This window comes from Ruditapes philippinarum, unplaced genomic scaffold (genome assembly GCF_026571515.1).
Source record: "Ruditapes philippinarum isolate M1 unplaced genomic scaffold, ASM2657151v2 ctg3695_1_1_1_1, whole genome shotgun sequence".
In the NCBI taxonomy this organism is placed as follows: Eukaryota; Metazoa; Mollusca; class Bivalvia; order Venerida; family Veneridae; genus Ruditapes; species Ruditapes philippinarum.
The window spans coordinates 115,001-141,463 of NW_026854265.1; the positions used below are offsets into that span (position 1 = coordinate 115,001).

Sequence of the window (26,463 nt, forward strand, 5' to 3'; positions counted from 1 at the left end):
TTCTGCTACAATATGTTATGTTTATGCTACATTATGTCATGTTTTATGCTACATAATGTATTGTTTTATGCTACATAACGTATTGTTTTATGCTACATGATGTATTGTTCATGCTACATGATGTCATGTTTTATGCTACATGTATTTGCAGTGATCGATACATGGGAGGTTATAGAAACGAGCCTATTATTGTACCAATGGCAGAACCAGAGTACGTGAGCTCGAGGGCGCCTCGGAGGGAGCCTGACACGATCTACCTCAAGTAGGTTTTGTTTCCGTGTTTACCTGCGCTCATTTTAGATCCCACCAGAATAATAAACAAAAAATGATACTTTTTTCATACCTTAAATCACGCGTGGTGGAAGTTAAATAACTTTATTGCTCTAATCAACTTAAAAACATGTAGCCTAAGAATAGATATAACATTTGAATATAAGAAAATCTTCAAAATTGGCCTAAGGTGATTAAAGAAGTAACTGTGAAATAAGAATATATATACGTATTTTATTTCTGATACGCTTTTCAATGCATGCTTTTCAATGCATGATTTGAACGCTGTGCTTTAGATATGTTGTTAAATTCATTGATCTACCGATAGTATTTGTAAAAGTAAATGTAAAATCAATTAAAGTTATAGCGTGAATTTAATCACTTGATTTTTCTCTCAAACAAGATAACAGATGTCATTATTTTAAGTAGGTTTACGTGTAGCATTTTAAAATGAAACGATATAATGATAGCGTGAAAACATTTTAAACGACGTAGGCCGTACAGAATATGCTGATGTATGCTAACTATTATTGCTTGATGAAAGAATAACATTGTCCATTGTTGGGTCAATATATATATAGTTAAAATAGGCTCATTGTAATCAAGAGGAAAATACGGAGTACCGTAAGTGTCATTTTTAAAATATCACATGTTGCTGTTAAATGGCATTTGAAGAACACGCGATAGGACATTGCAACATTTTTAATGATCATGAGTAGTAGCATATTGTCATTAGTCGTGTTGCATTGTCATAGGTCATGTTGTATGCTGCGTCGATCTCAAAATGTCACATAATATACTTAAAATGGCACTAACCGTATTTCGTATGAAACGGAAAACTTTTAAGTGACCAGTTTCAAATTTCCGTATTTGTTCTATAGTTTTAGAACCACTTTCCTTACAACCATATGCACATTTGCATGTTTTATATATTCCAGAGTAGATATTGTATTTATGTGATGGTAATAGATGTAATATTTATGAACATATAATTTTATTACAGCAGGCCGAGACGAAAAAGGTTGCTATTACTTTTACAGGGTTAGACTTCCATAACTTTATGCGACTTTTAAGTAAAAAATTAAAAGTTTTCAATATCTGTAAGTCTTGAATTATCTGCAATGAATTTAGAAGCTGGTAATTTGAGAAGGTCTGTTATATTATATCCTTTCTCGTTATCTTGATTTGGTCATATAATTTGATTCGGGCATATAACTTTATTTGGGCATATAACATTTAAATATATACAGATATAGGAATTAAATGATTCAAATAGTTTTCAATCAGTCGCATATAGTTATGAAAGTCCTATTTAGATTTATTCTGGCACTTCTATCTAGTAACTTAATCAAATACAGACAAGATAAACAAAATTAATTTGCATATTTTCTTCTTATTGAAGAATGTAACAGCTCATTTTGACAAAAAAGAAGAGTTACGACCGTCTTGCACATATTACACGATTTGTATGTTCTACGAATAACAAAACATGTCCTTCGAAATAACATTATCAAGTTTTTTTTTATTAATTTTAACATTGAAACATTTCAAAGCAGCCTGTAATGTATTATACGTATGAATTCTTAATTTAAATATCTTACCATGATATCTGTAATTCCTTTTTATAAGTGAGTGCAAAAATCTTTAGTTATTTCTGTCTTTTCACGACTGAACCGAGCTTGTTTTCTATTCGCAACTTACAGTCGTCCTTGTATTAATTATGAAATTACTATTTTTAGATTTTACCATTTTTAGATGTAACTATTTTTAGATGTTCCGTATTTTAACCAGTTATATTCTTTAAATGGCTGAATTGTGTTTCTTTCTGTCCTTTGTATGACTTCACGCAGCTTGACTTTATTGTTCCAAGAAAACATTCACAAACTCAATTGTTTTCAGGATCATTTACAGATTTTCTCGTCTAACAAAATAAATCAAAATACGAACAGTGACCAATGGTAATTGGCCTTTCGCCCATTGTTTAGACGTCTTTTAAACCACATTATGTAAACTTGTATTCCATTGGTCAAAATCTAATCGTCTATCAAATTCAACTAAAAAATGCTTTGGATCTTTTAAGACTTTTGATTCGTTGAGACGACATTTCTTACCATGGGACCTCCTCAAAGTTTTACTATAAATTATGTTTTTTTAATTCATTTATCTAACTTTTCAGCAGAATATTCGTTGACTTTTTAAATGAGTTTTATCATCTTTGATTTCTTTCTGCAACTTTCTGCTTTAGTATTTTATTCTCAAATATTACAAAGATAAAACGTTTAGCCTTGTAACAACCTTAGAGATGATTTTTATTATTCAAGCATGATTTCTATGGAAATAAAAACAATATTATCGAATTTCTAGATTTGTAGTGGATCGTGCAAGACTTAAGCGGTAAGGTATAAGACATTGAGGTGGTTATGCACATTTAGAACAATTTTTTTTTAACAAAACTATCCTTTTTAATAGAATTTGTTCATGACTACCTCAGTACATGTCTGGTTAAACTTTCTGGTGAAATGAGCACTGCAATGGGACTCTGCATGATTTTTTTCTAAAGTCGTTCACGAACCAGCTAGCTTATATGTAAAGTGTTTATTTGATGATCAAGAACTTTTATTTCAGTTATCATTTTGTCTGCTGATTTGTCTTTAATTAGTTATGAATCTTAAATTATTAGTTATGATATGCCTACTAAATACCCGTAAAAAATGTGTTGTTATAAACGTCATTTTTTCTGGAGAGGACACAGTATCGAAAGCTAAGAAAATCGTTTGTTTTTATTGAACTGATTATGGATATCCGTAACAAATCCTTAATGTTCTTGAAGTAACAAAGTTCTATCAAAATGTCAAAATATTATGGTGTGAAATAAAGGGGTTGAAAATAATACTAATGCTATTGGACTCGTACACAGCTGCAAAACTTGTATCAGATTCGGCTTGCGTCTAGTTCAATATAGTATTGACGGCTGTGTACTCATCCAATAGAATTCCGTATTGTACTCAACGATGTATAATACCCTCATAATAGTCCATGTGTGTAATACAACACAACTTTTTTTATGTGTTACACGTTTGTTATAGTTGCAAATACAGTTGTTTGGGTTAAATTGTGATGTGGGATGACGTGATGAAAAGAATTTGATATGAGTTGTAATTTGATTTGCATTTTTATGATACTTCTCCACGAAAATCTTTTTATCAACCTCGCCAAAAGTTCACTTAACTGCACATTACTGACCTCGTTTCATAAAAAATATATATATAATACTTCCTGCAAGATTCTATATATACATAACGATACATTTAGGGAAAAGTATGTTTGTGTAGGTTAGTTTCTTGAAAACATACGCTTTAAATGCAAAATGCGAACAATCTAAGTACGAACTTTCTAAAGTGCGAACAAGCTTGGGTACGAACTAGCTGCTGTGCGAATCATTTTATGGTGGCTTTATTTTAAACTTTAAACCCATAAAACTTCTATTTTTTATATAGATATGTTACTGACAATACTCAGAACGTACGGTAAGTCAATTGTAATTGCTTTTAGTTATGCTGCATATAAGAAAACAAATGTCTTGCTATTTTTTTACAGAATTAAACATTAAGCCATACCAAATACAGCTGCCAATCAACATAGTTCCCTATGTTGTGATTGTGCATGTATATGGCCTGTATAAGATATAAGACATTACATATATAAAGGCATATCAATTGTTGCTCTCTTTATTATTTTTTTTCTGGTTTAATTATACACCGGATTCTTTAGTTTATCTAAATCTAAGTAGTTGGAAAACAGGAATATCTATCTACAAGATGTCCGTCTTATTAACTAATGACTTCACACAATTCATATAAGAAATGTAAGATAAATATTAACATATATTTTTACATTATTTACATAAAGTCTTAATTTATGTGTACATTGCATGATCAATTGTCAAAACAATATCATATTAATTAAAAGTTTTTTTTCCATAAAGATAGATTATAAATATCCGAATAAGAATCTATATGAAAATACATGTATTAATTATATTATGGCATGCATAAACTGTTTGCCATGAAGTTTTGTTTATTTTGGTCTTTTTGTCTAATGGATCCCATTTACTTAAACTTGAAAATTTATTAATACAGACATTATAATTTTTGAATTTTTTAACAGTTTTGGTACTATCTAAATAACTTGATGCAATAAATGTATGTCAGTTGCATACTACTTGAAAAACTATGCTATAACTTGATGTTCCTAAGGTGTCTTTATGTTTTCATGAATTTACCAATGTCATATGATTAATTATATAATTAAATGTTATTCATTTTTTCAATTAAATCATATCAATGTAAACTATTATGTCGTCACTGTATGACGACAATATCACCGGATATGCATGTAAAATAAATATTTATACATTAGATATGAGTAAACTGAACGTATTATATAAAACGATTTTATTTCAAAAACGGTGCCAGGGAGGTGTACATTGTATATACAATATACAAAACATTCCTGATGATGCATACATTATGACGTCATCATTTTGCATGTGCACGCGTCACATATTACCACATAGTACGTTATATTTAATCATGGCTTATTTGTTACAGTCAAAATGTAAGAACTGATCAACATGTAATGACTGACGTGGTCACAACCGCTCAATCTGGGCAGTCTGGCCAAATTGACCAACTTCTCCAAACTGACCGACCTCTTCAGTCTGTCCAACAGACATCTCGGTAGACTTTTTAAAGGGGCACGCCTTTAATTACGACGTAACATATGCAAAACGCCATGAATAGAATGATTAATTGAAACTAAAATGAAATACTATCATTATGTTACGTCTGCTACAGCGGTTTAACACGTGATGCTATGCTTAAATTTTTATCATATTTTGGAATGAAAAAAATGCGATTTAAGGCGTGGTCCTTTAAAAGTTGTGGAAATTCTTTTTTGAAGAAGCTGAAGAACACTTTGTTCAAAGCAGTTAGTTTAGTGCCTGCATATATACATTTGTATTTGCATATATATGCGTAATTAATATGATAATTTATACATCCATCATTAGCCCGTAAACATTCGGCCATTTCGAAACATTCCGTGAGATAAAATCTCTTTGCATTATATCTACACAACGGAAAATAACGAAAAATGCCGAGTTGATAGCCTACGTGCTGTCGATGGATATATTTACCTTACGAAAAATATAAAATATTTTAGTCTAATTTATTTAAAGTAGGAAATAAGAACTATAAATCTATTTAAAGTAACATAATATTTAATGCTAAATATAGTGTAATGCTAAATATAGAAACTATAATTATAATCCTAGTATTTAAGTAATTTTATGAACATTTAACTTTATGCTAAGTTATGCTAAATGCAGTATAGTTCCTTAGGTCAGTGCTTCATATGGTGCTAAACAATGAAAGTATCATTATATTAAATGCTAAATACTTTTAAACTGCTAAATACTATATTTATAATAAAAATGTTAGTGTGACTGAGTATTGGAAAAAGTTCAGATGAATGCTGAACCGGTTTATGCTAAATACATTCTCACCAACATCAGTTGATCGGTTATAATACCCCCGCACAACAAAGTTGTAAGGGGGTATACTGGAATCAGCTTGTCCGTCCGGACGTCCGTCTGTCGGCTGTCCGGCCGTCCGGACGTCTTCCCGTCCGGCCGTCCGTCGGTTTTTCCTTGTCCGCCCAATAACTTGAGATTCCTTTGAAAAACAGTCTTCATATTTGGTATTTAGATTGGTCATGATTAGTAGATGATCCCTATTGATTTTGAGGTCACCAGGTCAAGGTCACAGGGGCCTTGACTAAAAAAAGCTTGTCAGCCCATGACTTAAGATTCCTTTGACCCACTGTCTTTATATTTGACATGGAGGTTAGTGATGATTAGTAGATGATCCCTATTGATTTTGAGCTCACTAGCTTAAAGGTCAAGGTCACAGGGACCTTGACTATAAAAGGATTGTCCGCCCTATACCTTAAGCTGCCTTTAACCCACAGTCTTCAAATTAAGCATGGAAGTTAGTCATGATTAGTAGATGATCCCTATTGATTTTTAGGTCACTGGATTAAAGGTCAAGGTCACAGGGACTTTGACTTCAAAAAGTTTGTCCGCCCAATGTCCAAAGAAACCTTTGACCTACAGTCTCCATATTTGGCATGGAGGTTAATCATGACCATTAGGTGACCCCTATTGATCTTTAGATGACTGTGTCTAAGATCAAGGTCACAGGGATTTTTACTACAATAAGCATGTATATTAAATGCTTAAGAATGCCTGTCCACAGTGTATTGATTTTGACATTTTCACATTTGAAGCATGTAGAATACATAACTTAGCAATGCACTGACTTTGTGACCTCATATTTGGCAGGGAGGTTGTCCGTTAGCTCTTAATGGCCACTTTTGATTCTGACAAAGAGGCATGCGGGGGTATTCACGCCGTGACAGTGGCAGTTCTACTTGATTCAATTATCAATTTTATAGTGTGATAAATTTCAAGCTGATGCCTAGGACTGAAAATGACTTATCTTACCTAGCTAATGCTTAAGAAAATAATGTTAGAATATGTTTATTTATGTTACACGTAAGTGGAATTCAATTGTGGGTATTTTAAAATACTAATTACAATATGAATCTATGTCAATGCTACATGAAATACCACCGATAAGAGCTTAAATTTATATATATAGTTAAGATTAAATTCAAATATTGATCATGACAGTTTTTTTTATCAGTAATGTACAAATATAATGGACATATTTATGAAAATTCTAGTACAGTCTGTAGTTCATGATCACATAATTTCAATACTGTATATGAAGCTATTTCGTAAATTTTAGTAAAAATGTAGTTTTCTGTTAAACTATACCTTAAGTAGAATATAAGAATGCATTAATTGTATAAACATGTAGATTTGCTTTTTAGTTTAGAGCAGTTGAGTTGATGTATATGCGTATGAATATCTGTTACGCAGTTAAAATATAGTTCCAACTTAATTTAACTTATATTTTTTCCAATGATGATTTAAGATACATATAAGGTTTCATTTCTTAATGCTAAAATAGATATATAACAGACAATTACAGAAGATCAACACACTTGGTATATAAACTATTTCTTTACAAAAATGTGTTTTCTTTTAGGCGTATTAATGTGTCACGTGTATTATCATACAAGTTAAATATATAGCTAATCTTAAATAAAAATACATTTGATTAATCTACAGGTACGTGGATGATCAAGCTCTTTTGTCGCGTAGCAACAATATGAGACGTTCGGAATACTACGGGGGCGGCGGAGGAGCAGCCGGTATGAGGAGATCCAGAAGTTTCCATGACGTCAGAGGAGGTTCTGCGTGAGTAGTCATGTTTTTATATCATTGCGCAAGATTTTGCACACAATGGCTTTTGGCAATGTGCCAACTGTAGACCTGAATAGTATTCTATAAATTAGAATTTATATTAACAAACCATTCTTCTTAGTTGAATATTGTCTCTTGAATAGTGTGTTTAGTCACCTAGATTTTGAGTTACGTCTGCAAATTGAATAAATGTTTACATTAGGCCAATAAAACATAAGTTTGTTTTCTGCTAAGAATAGATTTTTGATAAAATGTATTTTAAATCATGATTCTTTGACATTTTGATATGCTCTAGCTATATAATTGAGACACAACAGATAACTCTACCGATAATTTCTTTTTTTTTTCTCAGGTATGTTGGTGAATGGAGAAGAAACCCTGAAATCCCGTCACAGTTTAACGAGTACGTATTACACATGGACATTTAACTTATCCCTTGCTACCTTTAAGTTGTATAACGTACTGTCCTGTCCTGTCAATTATTTCATTTTCATTGTTAATAAGAGTGGGTTTTTGTGACTTAAAATGCTACAACTCATAAATCAAGAAGTACAATGTGGAACCTGTTTACCCTGCGCGGATGTACACAGACTGGCCTGACTGCACGGGAAAGTAGTTGTCACCGCTAGCATTCTTGGAAGAGGCTAAACAATTTATATTTTTCGATTTTTCAAGTCACATCCAACATAATTACGTGAATCCTCGGAGCATCTCATCTGTTTTATGTGCCTGATAGCGTTAAAAGTTTTTATGTGCGTTAAAAGTGATATGGCAAGGAACTGCAAAAAATATTGACCAATGGTTGTTGTTCAATGAGTTTGTGATAAGGAAAGTCTCATAGAATGACTAAATAATTCATTCTGGCCTGGAAAATTAATATGTACAATTTAGGATATTTTTATTTCGATTGGAGGAAATGGGGGAAATTCGGGTACAGTGCTCAGATTTGTGAACTCGACTGCTAAGGCGGCCCATTTTTAATGGTCAGCGATAAAAAAAAATATATAGAATGTTATTATCCAAACAGTTTAGTAATGATAAATTGGTAAAATTGTGTTAAGACTGGCGTTATATTGCACAAAAGAACAACCAATTTGTATATATTTTTAAAAACGGCTTGCCATAGTCACAAAAGTTTCTAGAATATAATTAGATTACTTATTTATCATGTTAAAATCATTTTTAAAGATTTTAATTTTAATGGAAATATTCATAATTATATGTAAATGTTTAAAAACCGTATATTTATAACATAATGATGATATGGCGCTGTTGCTTTCATTACTTTGGACAACAATTTATTGTTTACATGTTATCGTATAATCATATTTAGCTTTTTGAAGATTGGAGTTTGTGTCGTTTTTTATCATAGAATGTTTACTCTCTTTTTTTAAGACGTGCACTGAAGATGGGACACGATCCTTTCTTGTGGAGCTAAATCATCAAAACATCTTCATAATGACATGCCGGTAAGTTAAATAATACCAAAACAATAAAGAATTAATGAAATACATGCAAGATAAGTACCTGAATATGAATCGATATTTTGTCTATTTCCGTGCCTGATTAAAACAAATAAGCGTTTATATCACATAGAGCAGCATGGAATTTTGTCACCTAACCGCTTGAAAAATATAATATCAAATTTAGAGATAGATTAATTTTAAATCAGTTAGGATCTGCATTTTTTCTTTTGTCCTAGAAGCTTAGAATTTATATTTACAAACCCAATAACAAGTAGAGAATCTGATAGCGAACAGCATGGATCCTGATCAGACTGCGCGCATGCGCAGGCTGGTCTTGATCCATGCTGGTCGCAAACCCATTATGTTGGTTTTGTCATGACACGGCTCATTTTATTTTCCAGGACGACACAGACGTGAACCACTACCTAGAGAAGAAAAATAGTATACATAGTTTTGACCCTACCCAATCAAAGTCGTCTGCGACGTCCATTTCAACAACATTTTAAAAAGACAACGAAATAGAAATTTCTCAATAGCTCGCATTTTCTTAGTCTATAATATTGCCTTTTTTGAATATTGCTTTATTGCATTATTCATTCATGAAATCATAATAGACCTTGTGAAATTTATTAAGTACTTTGGAACTATGATTCACGCCCTGACTTAGTCAGATGTCCACGCTTATTTGTTGATCATTTTTATATTTACACAAGTGGATGTCTTTTATAGATAAGGAAAGACAACATGCAAACAATGGTCATAATTGAACTTGTTTGCATTTGTTGGCAGAGGGTGTGGGTGGGAGAGTATTTCCCGTTTTGCATTCCCAATTTAAATAGAATATTTGGTTCATAAGCACCATGTTTCATTATGTTATTACCGGCATTGTTTCTACAAGTCATTGTTTCTACAAGGCATTGTTTCCACAAACATTTAGAGGTTTAATATATTTTGATTTACATTATAAAGTCATTTATTTTACAAAAACACAGTTTTTCTTACTCCATGTTTCCATCTAGATAGTGTTATATTACAAACTAAACAAAAACATATATTAAAATATTGCATTACAATGTTCGACTGTGTTATATATAGTTATATAGTGTATTAATTAGTGTGTATTCTCAAATTAAAGTGCATAATATGTAAATGAATGGGTGTGCTATGTTTGTGGTACAAAAAAGGGCGTGTCATGCATACCCGATTTATGGCTGGATGCAAGAAGATAAATGTTTTTATGTACAATGTATAATTATATAACAAAAATCAACTAGTTTGGAGGAAAACTACTTCATGATTAAATATTATATTATTTCTTCGTTTTTGTTTTCATTTTTTATATAGTAAGATTAACAGGAATGAAAAGAAATGCTTTCTGTATAAATCAAATCAATTGTTTATTTCCAAGTCGTTAGAAAGGAATTTAGATCAAAGAAGTTCGTTTAAGGGATTCATTTAAATATTCCGACTTGTCAAGCTCATTCCTACAGTCATATTAATCTTGAACTGACAGAAACCGGAAGTGATGTAACCGGAAGTGACGTATTTGTCATCATAAGAGATCAAGCTCTGTACTGTTGGCTGAATAACAACGGAATTTTTACTTTGATATCCTCAAAATTAGTAATGGGCAATATAAAAATGGAAGATGATCTGAAAGTCTATTTCAGAAATCGTGTATCTTAAGGGTTGTAATGGTAAAACCGTACTGTACGAGAATAATTGTGTGATACATTTGCTTTTGAAATCTTCAGGTTTTCCAATTGAGAAAACTTTCAATGGTTGACTTATTTATCATTTTTATACCTTTTTAGTCTCTCGTTCAAATAAGAAGTTTGATATTGGTACAAATCACTACAATGTAAGCATAAAAACACCGTACATGTGTATCTGAAAGCATATTGTGAATGGTGTACGATTGTATCTTTTCTTTATTGTTATATACTTCAAAACTATACATGTTTCTTATCTATGTTCTATACTGCAATTCTGTAATAAAAACATTATATTTTGTAAAGTTGTCTTTTATGTGTTTTTTATCATAGAATGTTTAAAAAATATTTGGATTTTCTCTAAACTGAAAATCTGCCATTGGTTTATTTTGCTTCTTTCAGTTAGATAAGAAGAAAGTCCTGAAATAGTTTTCAGTCGAGCAAAAGCATAGCGAAATAATGCTTAGGTGGAAATTGTGGTATCTAGTTAATACTGTGTTCATTCCATACCATACTCTACAGAGTTTTACGCAGTTGTAGAACCTTCCCTGTAATTCACGTTTATAACTGTATTGGCTTACGACTTTCGTTCCATAAATGTTTCTCTCCTCTTCCCTTCCCTGACTGACTAAATTGTTTCCCCTGCTATACGTGAATGCTGTACCCGATTTGATTTTACAGACAAAGTCATATTCTATGTTCTTTTCGCTTAATATTAATAGAATATTTTTTACTATAACCGCACGTGTCTGCTAGTTTCTTCGCATAAGTCTTTTTGGAAAGACGGCTGAATGAGGCCCTGAATGCCATTAGATATATACATGTATTTCCAATGCAAATCATCGCTATGAGTCAGAGATTCGTAGAAGTAATACTCTCCCAAATGTGCTCAGTTGGTTATGTGTCGAACTTGTTGATAGCTGAATTTCAACACCAAGTCCCGAATATCTGAAAGACCGGTGGTGGCATTTCAGCTTCTTGGATTCTCGGCTTTGTCTTCATGAATTCACGATTACACGATTTGAACATAATCAATTTAAGATTTTTCAACTTCATGAATTCAAGTTTTTAAATTCACGTTTTCAACTCAACGACGAATATGTAATAGTTGGCTTCAGTCCATTATGATTTAATCCCAAGTAAACTGTGACTTTCAAAATAAATAAATAAATAAATAAAAGATATATAAACAGCCTTATAGACTTATTACTTTGTGTGACATAATTAGATAAAATTCAGCTTCAGCTGCAACATTTTAATAAACAAATTCACAAAGACTTTATTATTATTACAAACATTATATTGACCAATAAACCCCGTTGAGAATTTTAATAATGCGCCTTCGTGCTGTTTTGTTGTTCGAATAAATGAGAGTTTTTACGTGGTCTTATAAAATAGGCGAATAAATTGAAATATTTCATACTCTATATATAGTACAATTTTCAACTTTATTAACATTTCGAAAGATTGTTATCGTCTGATGTTATGCAAATGAATTGAATCTGATGTAAATCATGTAAAACATTTCAACCACAAAACTTGCTTAAGTGGTTTTACACTTAATGCTTCACGACACAAGAAAAACGCCCAAACGCAATTTCCACATTTCATTAATCCGTAAAGCCCATGTTATAGTTGACTGAAAATTGTAATAATACAAAAAATTCGACACCCTTATTTGGTATGTCTATGCATGATAGAATATCTGACAAATATTCTAAAATGTAGTTGATGGGTGAATTAAAAGCTACTTATCTATTGAAGTTTTTCATTCGCAAAAACTGTCTGAAATTCTGTTAAATTTTCCTTACGTAATTTCTGTATATTATAAGTTGTTCAAATCTGTTACAATAACAATGTTATGTTTTCTTGCTGTGAAACATTAATTTAGCAAAGTAAGTAATGTACATAAAGTTAGTTCCCTATTCCTTATTCCTTATTCCTTTTTCGAATAAGGAATAAGGAATCAGTTCCTTATTCCTTTTTCGAATAAGGAATAGGGAACTAGTTCCTGATTCCTTATTCAAATCTAAATAAGGAACAGCAGAATTAGTATTTAATTAAAATAAAATTTATACCTCATTCAAATCATTGCATAAAGAATCTGCATAAATTATTTTGAAAAAAAATCGAATAAGGAATAGGGAACCAGTTCCTTATTCCTTATTCATCTCCGAATAAGGAACAGAAGTAAATACGTAAAGAAAAGACACCAGTTGCAATTATTTTTGATAAATCTGCATTAGAATTGCAAGGATCAATCATAAAAATCATGAAATAAAGCATCTGCATAAAAATATTTTTGAAAAAAATGTTAAAGTCGAATAAGGAATAGGGAACCAGTTCCTTATTCCTTATTCAACTCCGAATAAGGAACAGAAGAAAATACGTAAAGAAAGACACTAGTTGCAATTATTTTTGATAAATCTGCATTAAAATTGCAAGAATCAATCATTAAAATCATGAAATGAAGCATTTACATAATTTCTTTTTGAAAAAAATGTTAAAGTCGAATAAGGAATAGGGAACCAGTTCCTTATTCCTTATTCAACTCCGAATAAGGAACAGAAGGAAATACGTAAAGAAAGACACCAGTGGCATTTATTTTTGATAAATATGCATAAGAATTGCAAGAATCAATCATTAAAATCATTTCATAAAGCATCTTCATATTTTTTTTTGAAAAAAATGTTAAAGTCGAATAAGGAATAGGGAACCAGTTCCTTATTCCTTATTCAACTCCGAATAAGGAACAGAAGAAATTACGTAAAGAAAGACACCAGTTGCAGTTATTTTTGATAAATCTGCATTATAATTGCATGGATCAATCATAAAAATCATGAAATAAAGCATTAGCATAAAAATATTTTGGAAATAGGGAACCAGTTCCTTATTCCTTATTCAACTCCGAATAAGGAACAGAAGAAATTACGTAAAGAAAGACAGCAGTTGCAATTATTATTGATAAATCTGCATTAGAATTGCAAGGATCAATCATTAAAACCATGAAATAAAGCATCTACATAATTTTTTTTTGAAAAAAATGTTAAAGTCAAATAAGGAATAGGGAACCAGTTCCTTATTCCTTATTCAACTCCGAATAAGGAACAGAAGGAAATACGTAAAGAAAGACACCAGTTGCAGTTATTTTTGATAAATCTGCATTATAATTGCAAGGATCAATCATAAAAATCATGAAATAAAGCATTAGCATAAAAATATTTTAATGATTGATCCTTGCAATTCTAATGCAGATTTATCAATAATAATTGCAACTGCTTTCTTTCTTTACGTAATTCTTTCTGTTCCTTATTCGGAGTCGAATGAACCTGAACATTTTTTTTCCAAAATATTTTTATGCTAATGCTTTATTTCATGATTTTTATGATTGATCCTTGCAATTCTAATGCAGATTTATCAAAAATAATTGCAACTGGTGTCTTTTCTTTACGTATTTACTTCTGTTCCTTATTCGGAGATGAATAAGGAATAAGGAACTGGTTCCCTATTCCTTATTCGATTTTTTTTCAAAATAATTTATGCAGATTCTTTATGCAATGATTTGAATGAGGTATAAATTTTATTTTAATTAAATACTAATTCTGCTGTTCCTTATTTAGATTTGAATAAGGAATCAGGAACTAGTTCCCTATTCCTTATTCGAAAAAGGAATAAGGAACTGATTCCTTATTCCTTATTCGAAAAAGGAATAAGGAATAAGGAATAGGGAACTAACTTTATGTACATGAAAGAAATTCCTGTTCTTTTGTTTATTGTTGTTTTTTTTTCTTTTTTTCTTTTACAAGTTAAGAAGTACCATATAATGATAATGAGTATAATTATGTACAGGGAAAACTAAGTTCAGTTTGTGTATAAACATCAGTTATTATGAAATACTGCCAGCTAGAATAAAAAAACGACGAAATCTGTCATTATATACTTCGAAACTAATGAAATAACAACAACATAATTGAAATCTTTGTTTGTTTGAAGCTGGTCATGAGAATAATAATTAGCAATCTGCACGAAACTACATTGTGCGTGCGTTTGTGTGTAGTGTGAGCGTTTTTGGTTATTTTTTTTCTTTAGGGAGGGGGGGGGTGCTGTTGTTTGTTGTTTTTTGTGTGTGAGTGTGTGTGGGGTCGGGGGTTGCCATTAGTAAAGTAATAGAATTTTTGGCATTTTGAATTGATGGCAAAAAAAACAACAACAGCATTTCATCTATATTTCTCTACTTTTATGACAAATTATTCTAAATTAAACGCTATACTTCTTTTACGTGATAAGCATCTAACATTATCAAAACTTAAAACTCCTTCACAAAATATCGTTTTCGTTTGTTAGTTTAATCACGGCACTGTCAGGCTGGGCTATGGTCCTATCGGTATTCCAAAAAAGCACCCTACCAAATTATATATCATTAATATTAGTTGCTTGCTACTATAAATAGATTTGCTCACCTATGATCCAGTTGCATCCTGGGTATACTATTTTAATCGTAAAGTGGGTATTTACTCAAAACAGTGGTGCGTGGCAAGACATAGATTTCGATGTTGAATGGACGTTTAATTTCTAATTTGTCAGACGAAATTTTGTAAGTATATTTATATTGTTTCCCTTAAATAATTTACATAATATAAATCATCTATGTAAATCAAAGACATTTAATTATTATTGATTTTTTGATAATGAAATAATATACATGTATAATGCTCTCGTACGCGTATTTTACATCCATGCATCAATTAACATGTAATATTTATCTATTATCAGTGAATGAACTTATATGAACTAAGAAACATGCTTCAAATGTTTCAATGTTTGTTTCTTTTTTATATTTTTTTTACAAAAGATAGAATGTAAAAACTAATCTTGTAATTAGAAATTGTCTGATTGTCTCTGACTGTTGAATTTAACAATTTGAAGTTTAATGTAAAAAGATAGGGGAAAACAGGAAGATAATTTTACTTTTTTTCTTCCCGTATAAATATAGATATGTTGACATGATAACCATAGAATTCTTAATATTATTCTTTTGTATGATCACTGTACCCGCATAGTTTGTACATATAATATGTCCGTACATGAATATGAAGGACAGACAGAATGCCTTTATTGACATTCAAAAATCTTTAGTTTAAAACAATAAGCAAATTTAATTGAAAGTAACCATGAAACATAATATTATATCATTGTGGACATTCACAGATGCCACATACCCTCAACAAAACGCACGCAGACACACATATGCACGTGCTCGCCAACGTGCGCATACACGCACGCACGTAGATACAAAATATGTCTTTACAATAACATGCATAAAATTTTTAAATGGTAAGGGAAAATCGGTAAATAAACTATTTCCTATGCTATAAAAGTTTTATGAAATATTATTCTACATGAAATATAAGAAAGGACCCGAAAATATTCAACATTTATCGTTAAAAGTTTAATATTAATAAAGTAATGGGCAAGATAAGATCTTGATAATACACAGGAAAAAATCGGAAGCTTTGACACATCATTTCAGCTATCTCAGATCGGAAGTGCGTTCAAATTAATGGAAAAATCGTAATAGTTAGTAACCTATAATATACCTCGTTACTAAAAAAAAAAAACAATGTCAGACAAAAAAAATAAAATGTAATAAATTTTATTAAATTCAAGCCGTTTTCTTGAATTTCCATTCTCTATATCACCAGACAATTCAGGCGGCTGTCATGTTGTTATTTGTGTCTCTTTCACAACGCCCCCAATAACCCAAGACCCAGCAAATACTTAATTTTGAAGCCTTATTGTAATCAAGCATTAAAGTCATTTAATTAAAGTAAATCCTATTAAATGAATTTTATTTAGTCTTAACAAAAAAGAAATTTCTGGTGTGCTAGTCATAGCATTGTGTGAAGGATCATGAATTATTAAATGAAATATTTCAATTACTTTACGTTAAACTAATATTGCTGAAATAAATATGCTGAAGTAAATATATTATGTCAATTTCTCCTGTTAAATGAAGTAAATCTTTTAATTGAATTTATATGGTGAAACGACCGAGGCGTATTGTTTACAATTTGTACAAGAAATATACGAAAAATGCCCTCAAGAAATAGTCCGGGCGTATTAATTTTGATTATCCTGATTTTGTCTCGACCGAATTTTGTCCTTTTTATAATTTTGCACTGGTGCATTGACGGACTTATATAAAACAGTGACCTCTGAAGTATATTAAACTTACATTTAAGATATACTCTTATGATAGATTTTGTATAAAAACGTGAGATTAGAAAAGGAAATTATTTATATTATTTTTTACATTTATATGATACATGTATTTACATTTTTCTTATTTTTTCTTTTGTTTATTGTTTTATGTAAACTTTGCTAATTTAACACAGGTATTGGTTTTTATCTTTGAACAACTATTATATGCATTGATGCGGAATAATTTTTTTTATCTGTAAAAACATCTCATTTTTACTGAGATTTAATGAAGTTTGACAGATACAGTTTAGGCTCTATTTATAACATATTTATAAAGTGAATTATATTATATAAACTTTACCTAAAATGAGAGCATAAGTGTAAAGAATTTGATATTAATATTGTCTTTTGTACTTTCCTGTTGAAGGTTTGCTCTAAAAAGCGTCCAGGACAAAAAGCTCTTCAACTTTGAAGTTTATACTTCATAAAGAAGATATTTTCTTGTATTTCGGAAACTAGTCCAGGATAGGATCTGCCACTATGCCAAGTAAGTTATTTGTTACCCGAAGTTTTTTTATCTCTAAATAGCATGCTATTTAGCTTACACTGATACATGAATTAAAATTTAACGTTTCAGCTTTAATAGTGAGAGTTCGCCCGGCCCTCTCAGGCATTGCTGAGGGACACAGTGGGTGCTACAGACTCCTGGAATTTGGATTGAACATCTGTCCTCCCACCAAACCAATCTTTATTATTTTGTTTCCAAATAAATTCTAATTAATTAAGCGTTTCGATTGGTATTTACAAATATGAAATTTATTGAAATAAGCACGCTTATGCGATATTACTTTAACATATGCACGATTTATTTACAGTTTTAAGATTAACTCAGAACTGAAAACAATATATTGACATTAGCAAGATTTTAATTTAATCGATTCTGTTTAACAATACAACGTTTGATATATTGAATTTTAAAACATCTTTAGCCTTAGTCGTAAGTTAATTGCATTTTAAACACTAAAATCAGCCGTTTGATCAATTTTAAAGGCCTAGACTATTTCATAGAGTATGATAAAACAACAGATTTTTGTTTAAATATTTACTTTTGAGCGATATTGGTCGAAGAACACATCTGGCAAAATACTGGATATGTAATAATGTAAGTTATATAAATTATCAAATTTGACGCTATATAACAAGAGCTACAGCGTCTTCACATCGTCCGTACGTCAGGTAATTACGTATAAAGCTATTCTTGTGCACATATACGTATATACAGACTTGATTTTTCTTTTAATCCGTCCATATCTAACAACGAGGACTTTAATCAAACCGTGACAGAAAATAAATTCAGATTGTAACTAAAAAATCCTATAATGTGTATTTAATATCGTGATTATAAAAACTGCCTCGTTTTTATATGTAACACCCAATGCATCATTGACTGTGACGAACATTCGAGTTACACCCATGAATGAATTTCAAAATTTCTTACATATTTATAGGAGTTACTTGAGATTTTTACGATAATGATTCAGTCGTTTAGATACCTAATTATTTTTTTTTCTTGGGTGCGCCTGAAGAGGGGTATGGGGAAGGGTATCTTTGTACATAATAGAAATAATCATGCATACATGTACTGTATTTGATTACTAGATGACAATAAAGAAATAATACATATTAAAGTGATCAAGATTGTGGGTAGGGTTTATTTTTTTGACAAACTAAGTAAAAATTATCATACATGGACTTTACTTTGATTGCTGAAAAGTCGAATAGATTGCATGTCTTGTCTCTATATTTGAACATATATGTGTTGGCACCTGGATGAAATAACTTGTTGAAGAAACAGCACAGTGTATTAATTAATCAAAGTGCTGAAAGCACTGAAAAATGGTGTAATGATTTTTTAAACAAATTTTCACATTTTTCACCATTCTTTGTTAACTTACAATTTTAGTGTCGTTATTATACATGTAACGTCAAGCACGCAAAGGAACGTTTGACCTTTTAATTCATATTGTAATGTGATAAGACAACATACAAAGATTGGAAGTTAAAATCATTGACTTAAATATTCTAAGGACAGTAAAATATATATATTTTGTACTTCTTTTTCAGTGGCTCACACATCTAAGTATTTCTTACTCTTTTTTCCAGACTGTGCACCGTTAAGTTCACACACTCAGGACACCGCCATTATAACCAAAGATAATGTATATGATCTGATACCGAACACGTACTCATTATCACCCGGTACAGATGTCACCGTATCATGTGTGTCCGGATTACGGCTTGTAGGCTCGTCTTCGTTCTCCTGTTTAACCAATGGTCAATGGAGTTACAGTTCCAAGCCATATTGCACAGGTAATGTTTATTGATAATATACGAGTAATAACTGTTTTCATCCATCTTGCTATACAGAAAGTCACTAGTCTTTGTCACCAATCTAGAGCCAGGTTAACCTGCAAATGCGTCAATCTGACCAGCTAGCTTTTGTTTTCATTTAGTTGTTGAAAATCCTTGAACTTTGAATGCGCTGCACAAAGCAGTACAAATCCATAAGACAGAAAAATTAAAAAGTTAAAAGGTTTTCATGGATAAAAATGTTAGTAAGACCAAATTAGTTACTAACCGTTTCCAGAATATTTGTATATTTGGCAAAGCTTTCAATTTTCTGGATCATTTTTGCTCAATGTCAGTTCGACGATTTTTGACAATAAGACACGGGAAATGTCGAACTGTAACGAAATTTCAGACTAGTCCGAAAGATGGTGAATGTTTTATGTAAAATCTACTTTTCCACGCAGACCAACCAGAACAAACTCCGTCAGAGAAAACGCTGGACGATACATCAAAGATTATAATCGGAGTGGTTTGTGGGATTGCAGGATTGATTGTTATTGCCTTGATCGTCATGATTGTCGTCATTGTGTTACGTGATCGGCGCAGGCGCAGAGAGTGAGTAAATTTATTCGAATCGTCTGCTTTCAGAAAATTACCTGAGATAATATTTGAGCCGCAGTTCTATAGATAAAGTCTTAACTTTGGTTCTGAGAATTAAGAATGTCCTTAAAGAACTTTCAAAATGCATCAAAATTTAGTTTGAATAATGAATCAATTGTAATACCTTCAAAATTTAATACAGTCAAGTCATATGTGCGAGTATAAAGTTTGTTTTTTTTCAGCCAAAGCTGGTTTCTTTTTCGTTCAATTTTATTTTCAACAAATCGGTTGTATATATCATCAAATTGCAGTACCTTTACATAAGGCTTAACAAATGAGTCTACGCAAAAAAGAATATGTTTGATGAAATATTTTATTAAGTTAGTTATGTGGTTTCATAATCCTATCGTCGTTTCTTAAAATATTTGTAACATAGAAAATCTATCTTGTTTAATATCATGAATATTGAAAGTAAACAGAATGAAGTGTGTCCGAACAGATTTCATTCCAGTACTATTTTCGTTGGTTTGGCGATGATTCTACGAATGCCTTAATCGCTTTTTATAAAATATACCGACAAATATCTTTCATTCTTGGTATTCTGTAATCATTTTAATCACAATATGAACAACAATTTTACAATTCACTGACAGTAAATACGTAGTTTTGTGCACCATCCGAAATGCTATCATTTTCATTTCTCAATAACTTCTTATTGTTTGTATATTGTTAAAGAATTAAAGAAGCTATCAATAGCCATATAGATGAACAGATTTTTTGCTTCTTTTGCACTTCTTTTGCTCTTTTGGCAATTAAGCATGCCCTTTACACATTATTTAAGCATTATTGAACAAAAAATGGAGCTCTGAATCGAAAATTATTCTGCGACAAAAGTTAGAATAAAGGAAAAATAAGATGTCTTAATAATACCAAATTTGATAGTTTCGCGGTTGTGTATTATTGTTATTTATTTATTTATTTATTTATCTATCTATATTTTGTTGTTGTTTTAATATGTCATGGTCGTTCAAAATACTATTTTATCTATCGTGTAATTGACTCTATCTCTTCTCAGACTGGCCACGATTCTAAATTTGAAGCAATAATCGTTTAACAATTTCATTTAATAAATTTATTATAAGGTTGAAAAAACATATCTTAGAAGCAAATATATGTCGTTTTGTTTTGTAACTTTGCATTTGTCATCGATTCACAACACATTTTGTTGACATTATTATAGAACACAAACTTAACAGAAAACTCAAATGCGCAAAGGGACATTTGTTTTGCAAATATCATTCATACTCTTAATGAATGACGTGTAAGTTAACGTTTGACAGCAGACGACAAATTAAGAGATCCAGACTCTGTATGTTTGTGTTTCTATGTGATTTTCAGGCGGCGTGAGTTTTGGGAGAGCATAAGAGAAGAGCGTCGAGGACCAGAATACAGGTATGCTGTTTGAAACAAAGTTAGAAACGTTTTTATTGTGCTCTTTTTCAGGCGGGAGCGGTTAGTACAAATGTGGGCCAATGATAGGAAGCACGAACAACGCAGAAGGTATTTAAGCTAGTTACCCTTTCATCAGTGTATGACGTCATTACCTATTACTATAGGCAATTACGTTCATTGTGTTTAGTGTGTCATTTGAAATCTTATGGTAAAGCGCAACTGAAAATAGGAAGAAACCGTTTTCATGTCCACCTGTCGTACTTTCAGGCGTTATATATACGATCCTTTTGTCTTGGACCATTGTCCAAAGACTATTATAGTATTCACTTTCTATTTACTTATTTGTAATTGAAAAAAAAATGGACAACTTACCTTAAAAGTCATATTTTGCACCGAAATGTCCGCTTTGACGTTCTTTTTGCTAACTGAGTGTCGTTAAAGCCACTAAAAAAGACTAAGAATCGTTGTTAAAGTCACTAAGTGGCTTTGTAAAGTATTCATTTTCTTTGTTTGCATAGGATTTTTGCCGACAGTTTTGAACACTCATATTTTATCAGGTTTTGAACTACTTTCAGGGGCCTTGACGGACCTTCTACGATAGATATGGAAATGTACACAAGATATCCACAAACTGCGTTACCTCCCCCTTATGACTACGGATATCAGTAAGTATCTGGAACGCTTCTATTTATTTGCAAGGTTATTAACAAAACTATTATTTTAATACCTAAAAGATTTTAACGTACCCTGTTTTTATTATTTAGCCAGGTTAACTAGTATTTTGTACAGTTTGGTCTCACTCTTGGCAGCTTAATCAATTTTTTAAACATTTAATCATGATATACATAAAATTGAAATTGTACATTTACAACCCTTTGTCAGTAACATATGAACCGAATTGTTGCGATTGTCCATCCTCTATTCATTCAGGTTCCCCATACAGGCTTCCGTAGGTTTTCGTACGCACGCGATTCCTTTATGTCGAATAGCTTAAAGAAGCATTTCTAATTTTCGGTTTTTTTTTATAAATTTCAGATCATATGAAAGGAGCGTAGATAATCGCAAGTACTCACCCAGACAGGACTATGATCATTTGGATAATAGAAGAAAACGATCAAGCAGAAGTAGAAGTTACGATGACCTAGCTGATTCTCCGGAAAAACGGTGAGCTAATGATATCAACATGGTCGTATTAAATATTTGAGTAAATCTTACCATAACTTCGGTCAACATCGTTAAATTCCGTGGGTAATGTTGACAAGGTGTCTGTTGATCCCAGTCAAACAGACGCTTACTTATCTACACCGGATATTGCAGATGTTTAATGTGCAAAATAAAATATCTTAAAATGACAAACGAGATTTCAAAAGTAGTTAATTTCACTCGTCCTCAACATACCCTACATTAATTGGTTAGAATTCATGCATAGGTAAATATTAAGAAAGGACCATTGTTTTAAGATTAGTTGAAAATCGACATTTTCGAATAAATGGCTAATAGGTTTATTCTATTGCACGATTATTTTTTTACTTTAGCATTCTTCTCATATACTTCATGTAACAAGTTGATGAAATCCGATCATTGGTGAGGTCAAATCAAATACCATCTTGGAAACTTACTGGAGTGATTTTCAGGTTTAGGTGATTCTATGTTTAAAAAATCTATTAATAGCAACCCACGTGATTTACGAGACCGAGAAACAGAACGTGGTTCCCGGCTTAGCAATCCAATGTATCTACCGACGTATCAGAGGCAAGGAGACGATCGTCTTTTTGACAACACGAGAAGGTTTGGAAACAGCAAAAGTTATGACGATGTTTCTGAAACTAACGGAAAACCGTAAGTTTGATGCAAGACTTTTAGTAATTCTTTAATTTGATAGTTTAAGGAGAGAAGAAGGCTAGAGACCTTTTAAGATAAATATACACGATTCAATGTGAAGCTTTGAATACCATCCGCTTATCCGCCGAGGTTTGACGGAATGTGACGTAAGTTTCCGGTTGAGCTGTATCTGTATATCTATTTCCATTGGTTTTGCATTATTTGTGATTATTTGAAAAGTGGTTCACAAGACTTCCACTGAGTTTCAAAGTAACTATTATAGATGCTTCATTTTCTATTTTCACCTCTATATCAATGACAGTTTAGTAAAGGTTCGCACCTAATTGTTAGGGGCTCTGAGAGTATGCTCCACGTATCTTCAATTGAATTCAAGAAAGGAAAACCCCAAAAAACAACAAAGAATCTGTATTCAGAGTCTCTATAGCCATCAATAATAATATTGAAACACGGCTTTAGAACCAAGCCTGCATGCCTAAAGAAATGTATCACATATATCAGGCCGATGTGTGACGGAAATTCTCGAACAGTCACGGAAACTAATTATTATCTCACATTATTTCAGATACACACGAGATTGGGTATCTCGAAACTCAGTGACGAACTCAGAGGAGTATCTTAGGTAATAAAAATACGTTTTTTTAATATTCAGTATCAAACGAAACGAAAGATAATTTAGTAAGATTTATACTGTTGCCAATACCTGTCGTTGAAATCAGACGAATGCACCCACCGAAAAAAGCAGAGCCTAGTAGAGGACCATGGTGTACAGCAAAGGCATTGTTACAAGGAAAAGAGTGTTTCAAAAAGATAGGAACATTAGTGTGCCCAATTATTTCATAAAGCCATGGACAATTGATAAAGATAAGACCAGACACAAACATTTATGTACTATTCTAACATCCAAGTATAACCTTCACCTTTCCAAGTTTCCAAGTTTGCATGTGACACATTTTCCTAATGTAACACCGAAATTGAAAATGAAATTTCTTTAACATAAAAGAATTTATGTTTGCCAGAATAAGCAATTTGAAAGTCATTTATCAGTTCCCGTTTTTTAATTTTTTTTTTTAATATTTCAAGCAGTAGGCCTGGAGTTCATGGGAGTCGCCAAGGCAGGGACCAATACCTATGGAGAAATGTAAGGATTGTTTTTTACCCAGTTTATCACATTGTAGATTTATCTTAAAGATCCTGTATGTTGTAATTAAGGTTGTTACCACATTTAAGTGAAATTTTATATATGTATATAATTATGCTTCTAAAACTATTTTCAGACATCGAAAATATGTAAAATATGCACTGCAAATATTTGTCCACATTATATGTAATCATTAAAATATATGCATTCATTTCTTATTGAAAAATTTGACTTAATTTCCGATTACCTCCCTTTATTTACATGAAATGATAAATTTGGTAATATCTTTATAAATAATGCTTTTTTGGAACTTTTACAAAATTGATAAATCTTAATTTGAGCATCATATATATGATATAAAACCATAAAAAGTTTGAGTTACAGGCTCTTCAATAATGAATACATACTAAAATTGTATCTTAAACATACATGCCTCCAGGTGAGACAAAATATTTCAAGAAAATCTACCTTGAGAAAAATGTTAAGATTTTTAAGAAAAGTAAAATTATTAACAATTCAAAAAAATGATTTACATGTGATATGCAATTAATGGCTGATTATGCAGTATTTATCACAAAATTTGTACTGCATGACTTATGCAAAATAAATGGCTATTATTATAAAAAAGAGCGGTAGATGTGCAATAATTCGTCAAGTAGTGTTTTGACTTCCATACAAAATATTATTACACTATAACTGTACTAATTGCCAAAAAAACAACATTCAGGCAATTTGCCAATGATGTAATCTTTTTGATTCTTTGAAAATACACCAAAATGAATTAAAAACAAAAACATTTAGGAGGCATATTGTGCCTTTAAGTGTGACACTTAACTTGAGTTTAAGGGCACTTTGTGAACTAATTCTATCTTGGTTTTTTAGATTTAAAAAATGGCCATTCATTAGAAAAAGGAAGTCTAAAGTTGTTATAACTGAATTTAACCTTTATATATTCGAACATTTTTAACGAGACCTTTATGTGTATTTTTAGTTCAATGACAAATCGATTAATTTGCAAGAAATTATAACGTTTTTATTGAATATTTTTCAATTACAGACAAAGTATTGACGGTTTTGTCCTGAGATGTTCGTGACTTGTTAGCAGATGTTAATTAGGTGTTGGAATTTAAACAAAGCTCAATTTCGATGAACGACTGCACGTGACAGGAAGTGAAAATGTACAAATACGTCACAGATACTTGTTATGTCACTGTAATCATGTCAACTATTTGTTGTTTACAACGACTTGGATATTTTAGAAGCATACTATATAAGTTTTGCATACAATCGGTTGATTTCGTAACTATCCGTGCGTCTTCGGTCGTCATCTTTCAAAGAAGAAACCCCATCCAATCGATTGAATTTGATTTAAATTGGTACGTTAGAAATTACAAGATTTTAAAATTTCATCGTTGTTTGTACATAACCTATCCGGTTATTTAACTTATATTTTACATACTTCTATATATATATTCAATGTTCTGTAAACACAGTATTGTAGGAATAAAAACACTAAATATTACTTGTGTTTTATTTGATTTGGTTCAGTTTTAAATCATATCGCCCGTGGCATACTTTAATATTTACGCAATATTTTCAAATATAAGAATTGTATCATTAAGCACGTGACATGGTCACGTGGTTACAATAATCGTAGGGAATAAAAAAAACACACGGACTTGTCCGAAGCATAAACTAAAAGGTTAATATTGGTTGCCATGGAGCTATATTATATGTCTCTGGCAGTGCCTTTATAGTTAATGGACGAAATCAAATACATTTAAAGTTATTGATGTACTTTTATATTCATTCATGCTAAAGATTTACAGGTATCTGACGGAATGCCTGTGGTTTGACTCGGGTACCCCGCTCGTGGCTGAAATAATTCACGGATCCTCCTTCACAGATAAGGCTGAGAAGTTGTCATATGACCTTTATACTGACAGTGTGACTTAAAATCCTACAACCAAAATAATAATAATAATAATAATAATGACAATAATGATAATAATGATAATAATAATAATGATAATAATAATA

The 26,463-nt window shown here is 31.3% G+C and overlaps 2 protein-coding genes across 14 annotated transcripts in view; both read left to right on the forward strand.

Annotated features, from left to right (window-relative positions):
• The window catches only part of LOC132739567 (uncharacterized), a 23,412-nt gene extending 12,969 nt beyond the window's left edge, over positions 1-10,443 (forward strand). For 3 of the 11 annotated variants that reach the window (XM_060727282.1, XM_060727283.1, XM_060727284.1), the window contains exons 6-13: positions 152-262; positions 2,635-2,664; positions 3,768-3,797; positions 4,881-5,009; positions 7,529-7,657; positions 8,016-8,066; positions 9,059-9,132; positions 9,531-10,443. In XM_060727282.1, coding sequence (XP_060583265.1) covers positions 152-262; positions 2,635-2,664; positions 3,768-3,797; positions 4,881-5,009; positions 7,529-7,657; positions 8,016-8,066; positions 9,059-9,101 — 523 coding nt within the window. In that variant the 3' untranslated portion in view covers positions 9,102-9,132; positions 9,531-10,443. Of the gene's footprint in view, positions 1-151; positions 263-1,273; positions 1,292-2,634; positions 2,665-3,767; positions 3,798-4,880; positions 5,010-7,528; positions 7,658-8,015; positions 8,067-9,058; positions 9,133-9,530 lie in introns of all 11 variants that reach the window. The other 8 variants (XM_060727285.1, XM_060727289.1, XM_060727288.1 and 5 more) reach the window with 8 other exon arrangements.
• Positions 10,444-15,357: 4,914 nt separating this feature from the next.
• LOC132739569 (uncharacterized) lies at positions 15,358-25,930 on the forward strand. 3 transcript variants are annotated; one of them, XM_060727296.1, is made up of 11 exons: positions 15,358-15,435; positions 17,470-17,589; positions 19,206-19,412; positions 19,856-20,006; positions 21,390-21,443; positions 22,019-22,108; positions 22,479-22,607; positions 23,115-23,282; positions 23,848-23,904; positions 24,366-24,423; positions 25,481-25,930. In XM_060727296.1, exons 2-11 carry the CDS (start codon positions 17,583-17,585, stop codon positions 25,490-25,492), a joined length of 933 nt encoding a protein of 310 aa, XP_060583279.1. In that variant the 5' UTR covers positions 15,358-15,435; positions 17,470-17,582; the 3' UTR covers positions 25,493-25,930. The 3 variants fall into 3 exon arrangements, with proteins under 3 accessions (XP_060583279.1, XP_060583278.1, XP_060583280.1); XM_060727295.1 differs by lacking the exon at positions 21,390-21,443 and adding an exon at positions 21,495-21,551; XM_060727297.1 differs by lacking the exon at positions 21,390-21,443 and adding an exon at positions 21,495-21,551 and having other exon boundaries at positions 24,369-24,423.
• The last annotated feature ends 533 nt before the right edge of the window (positions 25,931-26,463 follow it).

Bases quoted from the DNA above. Each gene is read 5' to 3' on its own strand.
- LOC132739569 (XM_060727295.1), top strand. The intron at 22,109-22,478 runs GTAAGTATCTGG...TATAAATTTCAG, and splicing joins CCTTATGACTACGGATATCA to ATCATATGAAAGGAGCGTAG. The intron at 22,608-23,114 runs GTGAGCTAATGA...ATCTATTAATAG, and splicing joins GCTGATTCTCCGGAAAAACG to CAACCCACGTGATTTACGAG.